The sequence below is a fragment of the Lampris incognitus genome, chromosome 2 (genome assembly GCF_029633865.1).
Source record: "Lampris incognitus isolate fLamInc1 chromosome 2, fLamInc1.hap2, whole genome shotgun sequence".
NCBI lineage: Eukaryota > Metazoa > Chordata > Actinopteri > Lampriformes > Lampridae > Lampris > Lampris incognitus.
In genome coordinates, this window is record NC_079212.1 from 130,387,014 (window position 1) to 130,402,994 (window position 15,981).

Sequence of the window (15,981 nt, forward strand, 5' to 3'; positions counted from 1 at the left end):
ATGGGCTTAAAGCAACAGCCTAAAATCATATGGAGACTATCTCCATGGTGCTGAGACTGGTGTCTTCACCCAGTGCTGACGCTACATGGAGTCTTTCTATGGTGACATCAGAGAGTGTTTTTTGTTTTTTTGTTTTTTTTGGGTGGGGGGGGGGCTCGTATTTGGGCATATAGAGCACTCCTACTGTGCTTAGCTCGACCGTGTGCCATACTCAGATATCACACACACCACTGACCATTTCATCTCTACTGCTTGCATGATCTATAAGGTTGACTAAAGTTGTCTCGTTCACAGCCATATGCAAGCAGGATTTTATTCCAATCAACTCTAGAAAGTGATTTTCCTGATTGGCAGACCTTCAACAAGGAAAGGGGAAACCGCTCAGGCAAATCAGCTGTCTAGTGCTTAGTCTGAATGAAAATGTCTCAATGGCATATGTCAGACACTACCAGTCCACAAAAAAGAGGGAGCCTTTGTTTAATATTGTTTTAGAAGCTTGTATAATTAAAAATGTTAAATAACTCAGCATTTGGTACAAAAGAGTGGTGAATGGGGATATTATCTTGATAACAATAGTTTACACACAAAGTAATGCATCATAATTAACCACTTATTTGCAGTCAATTACTTTGGAACTTTAGCTTAAAATCATAGCCAAATGGCTGAGCTAATTGCTTTGCAGCCGTCTATGGATCAAACTGTACACAGCCTGTATCAACAAAACATTTTGCTCTCTTGCCCAAGCTGTCTACCATTACTGCTACAATTGTTCGACTTAACAGGCACTTCTTACAGCGTTGTGCATGTTTACTTCTCATTCAAAAGGATCGGACAGGTATGGAAACTCAGTCGTAAGATGGAGTATTAGCGGTCTCGTCTAGATAAGTCTGTATCAAACGATTAATCCTTTATCAGAGCAGGAGTCCTTCTGTCTGGACTGCTGCATGTTGACACAGTAACAATAACAACCCCATTGGGAGCCATGTGTCATATCTCCCTCTTGTGGCTGCTTGTTTAGTAACACTATTTAGGAAATTAATCCACTTCAGTAAAATTATCTCCTTGAGGTCAGTCATAGCCAACATCTAAGAAACAAAGTGAGAGAGATACTTGAGTACATGGCTAAATATACTTTAAGGGAAATTTCACCACTTGTAATGTGCTCATCTAGGAAGTATCGATGTTCGGCTATGGAGTAACTCATTAGCAGAGAAAATGATCTTTTCCTGTTCAGAGAGCCAGTCCCACAGTTACTACATGTACCAGCAAGCTTGTACGAGGTCGCCACCATTTTGCCAAGCCACTACAGCTGTAATACATCTAATATGCTCACACACATCCTCATTCTCTCCTTGTAGTCTCTTAGTTGTTTACTTCCTGTGTGTGATGTCAATTTACATGCTATCCTTAGGCGGTGCTAACAGAGAACAATTTCATCCATGTATATGGAGTAAGTTTAGTCACGCAAATCACTATTGTCTATGTGATTGTATGGCGCTCTAGTTACAGAGCCACATGTTTTTGAGTGGAGTCTTCCTTAAGTCCTTAAGGATGTAACAAATTAAGAGTCAAACATTTCTGAATCTTGTCTAGAGCATTGGTTCTCAACCTGGGGTTGGGACCCCCTTCTAGGGGCCGTCAGATGGTTATGGAGAAAACAAGCATGAAACCATCCAGACCCACGGCGCACCTGATGCGAAAAATATGTGTACTGTCTCTTTAATTGCTCTTCTGTCAAAGAATAAAAGGTGGGGCCCTCTGCACTGGCCCTCAGTATACTCAGACTCTTTGAGAGAGCAATACAGTACTTAACGTTTGTACGTTTAGTAGATAATAATCATTCTTCATATCAGGATCAGCATGAAAAAAAACATTGCAGGCACTGAATGTTACATAAATCTAATATAAATCATTGTCACCTTTAAAAAAATTCAGTTTATTTATATGATTCACCTGAAGACATACATCAGCAACAACAGCTTGTTGTGCAAATAAATAGACACTTTAAGTGTCAGCTTTTTAAGAGGACCCTGGGATCCAGCGGTCTTGGTGGCTATTCTGCATGGAGGAACGGTTGTCAAAAAAAAAACATCAAAAGACAGTGAGGATAACAGCAGACTATTAGCAGGTGCAGACCAGAACAACAAGGTTAATATACATAGTTAATATATCAGACAAATTTCTTACTCAACGTACCAACTAAATGTCCCTACGTCCTTACTAAGCGTCCCTCTCAGATCGTCCATGAGTGAGTGCCCAAAACGTGCGCCACATACGTAGCCCGCAGCGCCGTGGGAAAAATAAAATAAAATATTTTAGAATGGGGAATGATTTTTACATTACATCGCCTGTACCAGTTATATAATTTGCCTTAGAATAGATTTTATTGAATGTGTTTGTGAGAGTCAAAGTGTAGGTGCACACGAGGTGCCGTTATTTCAATAAATCGAAAAACACTAATTAAAGCCAAAATCAAATTAGTTGTTCTGTCTGTGGGTTAAACAATGGTCTTCCTGTGTGAGTTTGGTAGCTTTTATGTGTTATATTACAGTAATCCTTGAACAGTCTTGGGCAGACAGTTTATAAGCGATCAATGTGTTTCCATCAGGATGTTGCGAGTTAAATGCCCCAATGCTATGCAATTGGGGGGGGGGGGGTCACATCATGAATACCAACCTGATTATTCTGTGGGGTTGCAACTCAAAAAGGTGGAGAACCACTGGTCTAGAGCACAGCCATATGAACCAAGTTTGAACATTTTATCAGGGCTGAAATCAACCTGACCCTAGGAATTGTTTGAAGTCCTTAAAAGACTTCAAACAATTCCTGCAGAAAACCAGGACGACAGGACATGGTGTGTCACTACATACCTCAATCAAAAAAAAAAAAAAAAAAAAGCTCAGGGAGCCGGCTAATTGCTCTGTTACCTTCTATGTGTCAGTGTGGTCAAGCTTTCATGACTTGCAACAAATTCACAGCGAACAAGGTAAAACTGTTAATAGTGAACGGGGTTCAACCGTCAAGTGTTTAACAAGATTTCCTGCAAAGAGATCTCTTGAATCTATAATTCATCAATTCTCCTTGGCACTCCAGTGAAAGACCCAAATTCAACTACTCACACAGCCTGAAAAGGGAAACCCATGCACACACAAGCACAGACATATATTCTCCCTAGTCAGCTGATGAGCATGAGCAATATGTCTTCAGGTAGTGTTGTAATAGAACTTAGTTGATCTGTGATAGGTACGGATTGCCCCCCACGGATTGGCATGCATGTAAACTGCAGTTTAATTGCAAAATTTAACCATCATAGTGAAACAGTTTTACTACTGTTGTTAATTTTTAAAGTAATAATTCTCCAAATCTCCATGCAGAGTTACAGTGAAAAGATAAACAAGACAGATGCATGCTGTAATTTACTCTGAAGCACAATGATTGGTTGATTATGCAAAAAAAAAAAAAGCCATTGTGCGTTCACGTGAAGAGGGCATGTTGAATCCCAACGAATCAATCAGAAATGCTCGCATTGCAAAAAGTGCAGTAACAGCCTACACCAGGCACAGACGGCATGACTGCTACACTGACCGTGGAAGCCGCGCACACCTGCACTAGCATCACATTACTGATCTCTATTTTAACGCAGCTGGTCTATTTTTTTTTCTCTACACGCAGCTACGCGGCCCTCCAACAGGTAAAAACTACATAGAACTGTGTAAAAAAACGAGTACAACTTGTTTGAAAATGATTAAAATATATACCTGATTGTACCAGAGGCAATGCAATGCAGCAATGCAACCTTGTGGGGGGGGGGTTCATTGCACATTAAAATAAATCAATTAAATCAATGTATATCCATGACACTGTAGTTAAAATGATCGAGTTCATTAATTCAGTACCAGTTAACATAGCCTACACTTACTTCCAAACCCTGCACAACCAACCGCATTATCACTTGGAAAAACTCAATATGCATGCAGTGCAGCAGAAAAAACAGCTGGCATGCAAACACATGCAACACACACGCAGTTGGTGTAGCAGGTAAAAGAAGAAGAAAAAAAGCCCTGCCCTGCCTATGTGATGAACCACATCTGTTCCATTTTAAAGAGGCCGTAGACAACATTTTTTGCTTTAACTTTTCATTATGAAGTAAATAATGATTCCATAGTGTAATGGCTATAGAATAATGACACCATCGGTATTTAGATTGGGTCTTTATAAGCCTAGCTTTCACTATGCAATTCTGTCTGCCACCGGGTACGATCTCACAGGAAACTGAAGGCTCGATTTACGGCACAAAGAAAGTGCATCAACCATTGTACAACCAAAATAGAAAGAGAATAGAGATTTTGTTTTTCCCAGTAGCTATAAGTATCTATCCCCAGTAGCTTAAATGGTGGAACAACTGAAGTGACAGCGGAAACTACCTGGCAAGTTACAAAGAACCCCATTGACAGAGGAGGCAAAGAAGGCAAAAAGGGAGAGTGGTAGAAACAGAGATAAAACAAGAGTGATCCTCAGATGGGCATTCCCTCAATGGAGAGAGCTCTGGTGTCATATCCAACTCTGCTTCTCCGTCGAGACCCGTTTCCCCCTAGCCAGACAAAAGCATTCGCATGGAAACGGGTTAGCTATCGGTTATGATTAGGTTAAGGTAAACGTTATGTTAAGCTTAGGGTAAGTTTGAGGTTAGGGTAAGGTTAGGGTGATTTTGAAGTTAGGTTAAGGTTAATCAAGTGTCCCAGTGTTGTATTGAAGTCTGGCTAGGGGGTTAACAGATCTCGACGGGGAAACAGTTTGATGCAACATCCGGGACTTGAGAGGGTTCCAGACTGACATTCAGTTGGCAATATTTCTACTGGATCTGTAAGTAACACAAACTGCCTACTTATTAACACTACCGGATGTTTTAGTCTGCTTTTATCATAGCTCTGAGTTTGGGGTTTCTAGTTCAAATTAGGATTCTTACGGTTGTTTCTTGCTTTGGACAGCAACCAGGTTGCAAATAAACGGAAAGTGACCGGATTGTCTTTGCAACAGCAGCGCAACAATACCGCTTGTAAACGCTAGGGGGTTAAGTTGAAAAGTTGTCTACTGCTGCTTTAAAGGTGACAGTCACGGTTAGAGGAGGAACGGAAGAACTTGAAAAGCCTCCTGCATCATTTAAGTCGCATGCATGGGAGCACTTTTGGCTTGCCTGTAAAATATATTGATGGAAGAAGGGTGGTGGGAAAAACCGTTACAGTGGGTAGGCATTGTGCCACGAGAAAGCCATGTGGGAATGGAAATACATCAAGCATGGCCACCCATTTGATGCAACATCACCCTGATGTGTCAGTGACGGGAGCCAATTGATTATTGAATACTTTATATATCTTACGATTTTATTTAAACATTGTACATCTTGAATATCGTTTTCATTTACGACTATGGTCAAAAGTTCCTTGCTTTAAGTGTTTTAGAGAATACATGTAAAGCAAAGTTACATTTGTCTCCCTTTTATCATTTTTTTCGCTGATCCAAAAAATTATCCAATCCCTGACTCAAAACCGTAATACAATCCAAACCGTAAGTTTTGTGATCCATTGCACCCCTATCTTTAGGTTTATAAAACAACACATTATTAGAAGGCATACCCATGAGCCTGTGTCTGTCCATGCACACACTTAGGGCCCAGGCACACCAAACCACTAGCAGTGATGAAGGCCGACTGTTGCGTCGCCTGCTGTCTGGGCAAAAAAAGCAACCCTGGAACATACCACAAAGACTACAGATGACGGCCAACTATGCTTTGGATAAAAGTGTCGGCTAAATGACTGTAATGTAACTAGCATGTACGTTCTGCACCATTTCGCTAAACTGAAGAGCCAATCAGAGTGATTTTTCTAAGCGACGGGCTCCGCCGATTCAACACACTGAATCAGCCGAAAAGCTGCCAATAGGGGTCCGACTAGTGTCGACAGTGCGGGACACACTGCAAAAACTAGGGTCACAGACGCTCGCTGACAGCCGACCGTCAGCCTGGTGTGTCAGGGCCATTACACAAGACTCAAGAGAAGTACATAAAATATTAAAAAAGGAATTGTAAACATGCATAAATCTGAGACTGGGGGGGATATGAATAAAAAAATTTACACTAAAAAGGGGGCAGATAGATAAAACAATGTCTTTGCAGCTCCCTAATTCAGGTTAATGAACTGAGAGAGAAAATTCGTGGGGTACAAGAAGAGGAAGTTAATACCCCAGAGCAGGGGTCTGAAACTACCAGTCCGTGGGCCACATCCGACCTGCAAGGTAGTTTTGCGCTTCCCGCGCTATGTTTTAGATTTATTAAGAGATCCGGACCGCCTATCCATTTTGCATACTACTTTGGTGTTTGTTTTTTTTTATAAACGTTTCTCTGTGTTTCTAGTTCTAAATACTCAGTTAAGATTAGTTGTGAGGCCAGTTGCAGATGACATAGCCTAATGTCAGTTTTGCAGCACTCTCTCACACGCACACGCGCATGCACACACACGGTAGCCAGGCAATGCGAGTACATAAACCCAGTAGGCTAGCCCACTGCGAAATGTCACTTTCAAAAGGCAAAAAAAAGTTGACCAGGAACACCGGCAGTTCCAAGAGAAATGGGCATGCGACTACTTCTTCACTGAATTTAAGGTGTCCGATCTGTCTAATTTGCAAGGAAAAAGTTGCCGTCCTGAAGGATTTCAATCTGAAGCGACATCACACTACTAAACATGCTGAAGAGTATGATTGGTTCAAAGGCGAGGTGAGAAGGCAGCACACTTTCAAAAAAGTCTGTCCTGTCAACAGAACTTTTTCACAAAGCCAAAAAAAGACTGTGACGCAGCTGTCGAAGCTAGCTATGTGGTAAGCGAGGCAATAGCGAAGGCTAGCAAGCCATTTACGGAGGGACAGTTTCTGAGAGACTGCATGCTGCTGGTAGCAAATATCATTTGCCCGGAGAAGGCATCTTTATTCAGAAACGCCAGTCTCAGCCCAAATACAATTGCAGAATGGATCAGCGAGTTGTCTGGCGATATTCACAGTTTTGCACTAAAGCAAACAATTTCACGCACTCAAAGAAAAAGTTGAATCAGTTCATCTGGACACGTTTACTGAGAGAAATGTTTCATCACTCATCTAAGTGACCCCTTCAGTCTCAAATGACTGCAGGTATCCCCACCCTTATAAACAATACAGTGGCATGAAGAGGTCACTTAGATGAGTAATGAAACGTTTCTCTCAATAAACGTTGTGTCTAGATGAACTGATTCGACTTTCTTTGATTTTCTTACCTGGATTATTGAACATGCATAAAGACAGATTTCATGCACTATTCTTTGGCACTTGATGGAAGCACAGATATAAATGACAATTCTCATCTTGCTACATTTGTAAGGGGTATCAATGACCGTTTTGAGTTAACAGAAGAACTGCTAACTTTATATCCAATGCAGGGACAGACTACAGCCAAATATATATTTCAAGTGTGCAATGCAATTGAGGCTGCTGGTCTACCCTGGAATAAACTGGTTGGAATCACCACTGATGGTGCTCCGTCAATGACGGGAAGAAAAAAATGGGCTTGTAGCACTGATTCAAAGAAAGCTGGAGGAAGAGAATGTAGATCTTGCAATTGCATTGCACTGCATCATTCACCAGCAGGCATTCTGCAGCAAATGGTTGAAATTTGACAGTGTTATGACTGTATTAATTACATCAGATCAAGAGGTTTACAACACCGTCAGTTCTATGCGTATCTGGAGGAAGTAGATGCAACATATGGAGATGTGTTGTACTTCACAAAAGTGTGCTGGTTGAGCAGCAGCAGTGTCCTGAAAGTTTTTTTGAATTGAGGGAGGCAACCACAGAATTCATTTAAGAAGGCAGGCTTCATGTTCTTGAGGTTGATGATCCCAAATGGCTCATGGATTTAGCTTTCTTAGTTGATATCACACAGGCACTTGACACTCTTAATTTAAAACTGCAGGGGCCAGACCAACTTGTCACTGTAGTATTTGATAGTGTGAAAGCCTTCTCTGTGAAACTCAGATCAAGGAAAACACAGCTCACAGAGAAAAGACTTGTCCACTTCCCAACATGCCAGTCAATTACTGATGCCATTGAAAATCTGCACCAGGAGTTTCAGCGTTGCTTTTCTGATTTTAAGATCACAACACCACTTTCCAGTTATTTGCAGACCCCTCTCCTTTGATGTGGACAGTGCTGTAAGCACATTTCAAATGGAGCTCATAGACTTGCAGTGCAACACTGAGCTCAAGGCAAAGTTCAGAGAGGCACAAGGAAAGCAGGAAATGCTTGGACAGTTTCTCAGACAACTTCCCAAAACATTCCCACAGTCATCCAAACTGTTCAGGTAGGCCACGTGTCTTTTTGGCAGCACTTATCTGTGTGAGAAACTGTTCTTAACTATGAACTTTTTATAAATCAAAGCATCGGTCCAGCCTGGCCAATGAACATCTCCAGGCTGTCCTCAGGGTGACCACTGCCTGGTCCCTGAAAGCAAATGTGCCTCACCTCAGAAGTGCCAGGTTTCTAACAAGAAGTAGGCTAAATATGTAGGCCTACGCCAGGCTACACTGTGTACATAGTAACCTGGTCATGTGAAAACTGAAAAAAAAATCTAAAATAATAATAAAAAACAACATGACGGTTATATAGTCGAACAGTTTCTTCTTCATCCCTATTGCATCGGCCCTCCCCTCCATAAGACCACCTGTCAAGTAGCCCCCAGGTAAACTAAGTTTGAGACCCCTGCCCCAGAGTATGTTAATGTGTGAAATATCTACCCTCTGAGTACCAAGCAGGTTTCATGCAAGGTTCCCGAGATTTTGTGTGCTGTAACTTCCCCCTTCACTGATCCACTTTCACTAGTAACCCTGTTCACCAGCCTAGCAACCCTGTTCACCAGCCTAGCTGTCCCTGCTGGTAAGCAATAAAACTCACAACTATTAAACCACACTGTACATACTAAGTGACGGTATTGCATGAAAGATGGGTAGCAACTGAGTGTATGCACGTTTTTGTGTGTGTGTGCACATGCATGTGCCCATTTGCCTGTGACTTACCATAGTGTGCTTGGAAGGCCTGGGGCTTGACTACCTGACTGCAGTGGCTGCACATCACCAGGTAGAAGTCATCCTGGGCTGGACACTGGCCAAATATGGGCATATCTGCACACAAAAGAAAAACAGACCAGAGGGGGGAGATGTTTGAGAGGCAAATAAACTAAATTTGCATTCACCTGGTTTGCTACCTTTAGGGAACAAAGTAGTTCGGTCTAGTTTGATGGAGTAATCATTTTCTTTGTGCATGATTTGCAGCAATGACATAAAAAACAGTATACCAGCAGAAACAATAAATAAAATACTCTAAAAGGAAAATAAATCATATATGATCACATATAAACATTAAAAGCTACATTTTAGAACACAAACAACAATGTTAACATTAAAATGTGGTGAGGAGACAATTGTACCTGACGTACAGAAAAATCCAGTGTTAGCTGCTATTTAGCGAAGAGAACATGACCTATTGATAAGGATGGGGAAAGGACTGAGCCAGTAATCCAAAGGTTAAATGCTCTCAGAGAATGAATTTCTCTTTCTCACTAAGGCACAAAGAGCATGACTGTAACAGAGGGTGAGAGTGATGTGTGACATCAAATAAACTAGGGTTTTCAAATGAGATGATTGACATGAAATCCATCTCACATAAAAATGTTATTCTGTAAAAAATCTTAAGTATTACCACTATATTATATGATTATAGATTATATAAAGGGAGTGTATATCATTTATGTACACACATTTTCACCAATGCACTCCATATCAATATGTGCACTTGTGCATCGAAAGTGTTCCCCAACTTCAGCAGCCTCTCAATGGCAAAGAAATCAGAGGGTAAAAGGGCTCTTTACCACAAAGTGTTCACAATTTACCCTTGCGCAGAGAACCAGCTACCACCTAATTAAGAAGGCTAATTAAGAAATTGCCTGGAACTGATGGATGAGACGAGTGGAGGCCCTCTCCAACACATACTCTTCCACAGCCATCAAGGGTCCTTCAAACGCCACTGGCTTAGTCTGGAAGGGATGAGGCCCATTAGCGACGGCCCACATAGAAGGTTCTACCTAGCAGGCTGTCTCTTTGGGAGGTCATCTGCAGTCTTATGTGGATGAATCGACAAACCTGTCACTACTTAACATGGGTCAAGTGTCTGAGGACACATTGCTAAGTGTCTGCTCCAAAAGCCATTGTGGAAGTGAATTTATTTTCACAGCTTTTGAGGCCTGCCATAAAAAAGGAAAACATCCTCAGTTGTAGAACGGCATGTAAATTATATAACACGCAAGTCTAATGCAAATTTTAAATGTGTCTTGTTGAGTGCTTGACTGCAGTGAAAGAAAAGTGTGGAAGTGTGGTGCAGAAGATAACATTCACAACTTGCAGGTACCATACACTAATACTATTAAAGAAAAGGTTGGAAGCTAACCTGCCAAGATCTGGGTATCTCGCAGGCCCACTTGTCTGTTTTCCTTTCTATGACTCAATGACCCTTTCTGTTCTCCTACCAGCAAACCACTTATAAACTTAAAAGGCAGACATTTAACTGACATTTCAACTTTATAACTTATCAAGCAGTCCCAAATGAAAGTCAAGCCTCTCTCAACTCCTTTACTGAACAGGCTGAGAACACAGATGTCAAATAAGACAAGGCACTTCCTGGTGCGATCAATGGCAAAGTTAAACGGAAATTGTTCCCAAACTGTTGGTGTTTCTCACCGTGGAGCATTCTTCTAATGGCTCGCTCAACTACTCAAGAACTGCCTGGCCTCGCTTCACCACTCTGCATTCAGTCCACTGGCACTGACTGTATTGCTGAAATGGTTCGACTTGAAAAGTGGCTGAGCGCCATTGTGTCGATCCCATTCTAGCTCTCCATTTCCGTCTTATGTGTGTTTGTGTGAGTGTGTGTGTGTTGGGGGGGGGGGGTAAAGAGAGAGAGGAAGTGAGTATGAAGGAGGAGCAGAGAACGAGAATGGAGCAAGAAAAGACATGGGCGACAGGAGAGAACAAGAAAGAGAAACCTGGAGAGCAACGAGAGAAGAGACAACAGAGAGACGAAGCCTATACCTCAGTGAGATAAAGACAGCAGAGGATCCCTATGCTGGAAGAAAGGGAGAACGAGAACGGATGAGAGCATAAAAGAATGAGAGTTCTGTTCATTTCAGTATCCTCATTTTTGGCAGTGATGAAGGAGTTAGGGGGAGCAGCAATAGCAACACCAAGCAGACTACTATAACACACACACACACAGGCCAGCACAATCTGACCGTGACTGACACTGGCACTACATTTCCCAGCAAGCATCATTTTCACACCAGCCAATGTAAAGTCATAAAAGCAGGACAGATCCAAAGGAATGCATTCATCAGTCACTATTCACATTCTTACGATAAGCTCTCTGACTGTGACGTGTGTGTGCCGTATGTGCGAGTGTGTGTTGCAATGACTGTTAGACCAAAGGAGAGGAGAGATATCTGGTGGTGAGTCATGGCAGAGAGGTGTAGTCATCCACTCACAATACCCACTACCGACTCACTCACACAATCACAGACTGAATGAATAATATGCTATGAGAACACACAATCCAGCCATGAGGAACAGACAGAAGCTAAACAGCACAAATAATATTAGAGAGAGAAACCGCTAAGAGAAAAAAAATCTTTGAGGCAGTTGGACGTGGAGTGAGGTAACAGCCTTGAATTTTAAGTGCCGAATAGGTCTCTCTGCCTTGCTCTCAAAATATTCTCTTTGACCCAGTAAGACAACAATCCTGTCTTTTTTCGAAACATGATTTCCTTGACAAAAAGCAGACAATATTCATTTAGGTCAGGCACAGTTTTAAAGCCAACTGAATGCTCTTGCCATATCTTATTTAGGCTACTACATACTTGTCATTAGTATGGGAGACCAATCCAAAATTGTACTATGTGTAAAACTGCTATATTTTTGTTTTCAGGAATGTTCCATTCCTTAACAGCACCAATTATGCAGATATGAGAGGTTTTCGTTTCTGTTATTGAGTATGAACACCATTAGTTGCTCCTTTAATTGTGCGGTGGCTTTATGATAGCATACAGGTCACATTGGTGGCCGATGCAAAAAAAAAATGTAGATAAGTGCCCCTGACAGGTCAACTATGGTGTTCCTTTATGGTTTTCCCTTACTTTACAGTAGCACACAGAGATCATGAGAGAAAAAATGGTTCCTTCATAGTTGGACTCGCATTGATAACATCACAGGTGTGGGACAAGATCATGTGATCAGAAATAAACGTGCCTAAAATGTTCATCTGATTCCTTTTAGTTCTCCTTATTTGCCTTATTGTCAACCCCCTGTGGGAGAGAACTTCAATGTGGCACTAAATGAATCAAATATATTTTCATAAAAACTGAATTGAAACCAAGAAAGTAATGTCTATCGACGTTTCTCTGTGAAATGATGAAAGGCAGAGCAAAGAACTTGCCTGCTACAAAGTTAAATGTGAAAGAATGTATACAGTCAAAGATTAAGTTATCAAAATCTTTGAACCCTGGAAATTAAAAAAAAAACTGTGCATTTCACTGATCATAATGTTGGTTGCATTCAATGCACTGAATACGTTTCTGTGATTTATGTCAGTCTTTTCTGGCTGTACAGACCACTTCAATTTTCAAATGTTACATCACATGTGCTGGATGGAAATTGTAGCCATTCAAAAACTGTGAATTTACTTGTGATTTCAACATGACTTTTGAGATGAGGTTGAGATTTTATGCAATCATATCACTGTATATTCTCACCAGCTCCAAAAATGGCTGTTATGCACCTCCCCTGGTTTTGTTTACTTAAATTTGTGTTTGCATTACGCTGCTCTCCTATCTCTCGCAATCATTTTAAATTAATTGTATGCACATTGTGCATGGATTGTGCAGAGACTTCGTAGAGTTCTGATTACAATATAAACCTTAACATTTCCATTGCTGGATTGGAAAGAAATTCCAGCAGGATCCAATATTTGTGCATCAAGACCATTCAAAGCATCCTGATACACTTGTAATAGAAATTGCATTAGAATGAAAAATTTAACTACAGCCATTTATAGATGCATTTTTCTGGTTTCAGGCTGGAAAGAATAATGCTGTGTCATTTCACTCAAACTAGTTCATCTAGTTTAAGTTCTGAGACAAAGTCAAAATGAAAGAGATGTATACTTCTGTTCTAACAAGACATCCGCATTTACAAAGCCCCAGTTAGTTACAACATGGGATTGGAAATTAGACTGAGCGTTAAAGTTCATTTAACACAACGCCTAACTGTCAAAATGAAGTTACGAACTGGGATGTCCGATTTTAAGAAAGATATTATTTTGTCCTAAACTTTGTCAACTTTTGTTTTCTGCCAAATTGTCAATGCTCATGTCAAACTTGGAGTCTAGTATACCCACATGTGCAAGAAGGTTTCAACAAGATCGGTCACTTAAAAAGATGTAATTTTGTTGGTACGGAATCACACCGAATACCTGAATAAGGTTATCAATAATTAAAGAACAATTTATGCAGCATTTCCAAAAGAGAAATGCTGCATAAACTTTCTGTGGTGTCTCAGAAACGGTACCATGTGCTTCTGATGTTGTGGTTTAGGTTTCAGTTTGATTTATGTCGCATACCATCCTCTTTGTTCCATCATAGCTATAACTCTACCCTTAAATGTCTAGTTGGGCATGAATAGACAATGATTTCCAAAATACTATTCTGTGGCTGTAACTTCAATCAGACTTACAGGTAAAAATGCAAGTTTAAGCCAACCATTGAATAAGTCCTTACATTTTAGTTTGGAGCACAAAAATATACTTCCCTTACGCTGTTGTTACTATACATGCCAGCTGAGTATTATCATCCTCAGTAATAGTAATCTGAATTAATTCATGGCTCAGAATCAGACTCAGTGGTAAAATTGAGTCTGTTGTTATAATGAGACAGAACACATACAGTGAGGCACTCTGGCTAGCAAGTGAGAAGCCACAGCATCTCATAGTCAACAGACTGGGCTGTCAGGATTTTTGCTGACCTTTCTGTGCTTGTAAAAGGGTTAATTCAGATTACATTTAGGAGACGCCATCTCCTAAATGTAATCTCATTTTGGTGTTTTGCAGTAAAGTGTCAGTACAAGAACAGTAAAAGATTAAGTACAGTTAGTTTCTCCAACTCCAAAGGGTTTTTTTCCAAAGTGGGGATTTTCGAAAGAAATTACCTTCAAAATATAGTCTAAATTGCTGACATTCAAAAGGTGGGGAAACAGAAGCAAAGTTTAACTGGTAGCACTGAGGTTCCTGACAAACACTGTATAATTATCACTTCCAAGGAGGCCAGTCCAGTAATGCACCCCACTAAATGGATCTTTTGGAACAGATTTCAATGATATGTCATCACTTGGGCCTGCGCTCTGCTAGAGTTTATGTTGTTAACCCTGAAGTTGTTCACAGGACAAAGAAAAGATAATAATTAACGAAAAATACACTCAATTTTCATTGATTTGCGGCTCCTTGTTGCGACAACATACCCTTGATACATTAAAGTAATCTTAAAATGTGCACAACCGACGCGTGTGAGGTGTGTGAATCCGTGTCTATGTGCAAATCCCCAGAAAGCAATACACCTTTTGGTTAGAGAGAAAACCACTCACCTTCTCTGCACAAACGCATGGCTTCTCGATTTTTCCCCAAGTCTTTGAAACTTTCCTCCAATTCGGCACCTAAAATGAGGCAATCCGGTACACACAGGGCAAATAAATAGTTGCACTTGCTTGCTTGCTCGTGCTGTTGCTATCATTTTCAGTTTCTTCATTTTCCACAAACTGCATGCAATCGGGAACAAAAAAAAAAAGGCAACTGTCGTGTTACGACTCGCCTCTACATGGACGTTCCGGACGCCCGAGCACTCACCGTCGTTCCCGTGGAGTTTGACAGCATCGACCCAGTTGCTCCAAGGCTGTCCCAACATTATTTCTGGACTAGGCAGGGATCTCCGCTCCGCAACAGTCGCCATTGCTGTGGAGCCTTCTCCCCGCTGGATCTGCTGCTGCTGTTGCTGCTTCAGCTGCTGCCTGGCCGCTCTGCGCTGCTCTCCCCTGACGTCATCATCGGCCCTTTCCGACATTCTTTCCGCTACAATGTAACAACACGGGAGTCAGCGTTGCACTCTACGGCAATCTCCTCACTGAGCGACTCGGACAAACGCACGTTTTGGGGTTTTTTTTCTCGCTGTCCCAGTAAAAAAATAAAGGATAACTAGGAAAAATACGAGTAAGACAAGTCCAAATAACCCTGCCTGAACCTCATTAAACAAGCTTTCTTGCTTGTCACTTGAGCGGGAGCATGGGGGCAAATCCTACACGTCCCTCCCCTGTGTATCCTGTAGATTCTCAACAATAGAAGACAAGATTTCGCGACAAAACTTTTTTGTTCAACCTATGCCACCATTCAGTTTACCACTTAACTAAGTTCGACACTCATATTACAATACGGGAGTCATGTGAAACATAGATCATCGCCACCTGCCATGAGTAAAATGGGCACACTTCTAACACAGGGCTGTAAAGACTCGACCCCGTCGTTCTGTGAATATTTTAAGAGTAAAGTTATACAACATGTGTTTTGTTTCCTGGTGTTTTAGAGTGTTATACGGAGTTTTTTTACCATCCTAAAATAAATCTTCAATTTATTTGTCGCATTTTTGCAAATAATCTTCTAACATTAGACTTTAGTTCCTGGTGATTTAAGTATTTTATGTGTAGTAGACTAGCTCTACTGCTAAATAGGCCTTGTGTCCAAGGGGTTTTAATTTTATGTAATCGCTCAAAAACTAGAATACAGGAGACATTTACTGTCTTCATTGAATTTAAAAATTAACTT

General features: G+C 41.0%; 1 protein-coding gene across 1 annotated transcript in view; it reads right to left on the bottom strand.

The window, feature by feature from the left end:
* Positions 1–15,981, bottom strand: part of LOC130107906 (ataxin-7) — a 54,182-nt gene that overhangs the window by 22,845 nt on the left and 15,356 nt on the right. Inside the window, exons 2-4 of the mRNA XM_056274705.1 lie at positions 15,013–15,234; positions 14,754–14,822; positions 9,093–9,197 (exon numbers count right to left, since the gene is read on the bottom strand). Coding sequence (XP_056130680.1) covers positions 9,093–9,197; positions 14,754–14,822; positions 15,013–15,226 — 388 coding nt within the window. The 5' untranslated portion in view covers positions 15,227–15,234. The remainder of the gene's footprint in view (positions 1–9,092; positions 9,198–14,753; positions 14,823–15,012; positions 15,235–15,981) is intronic.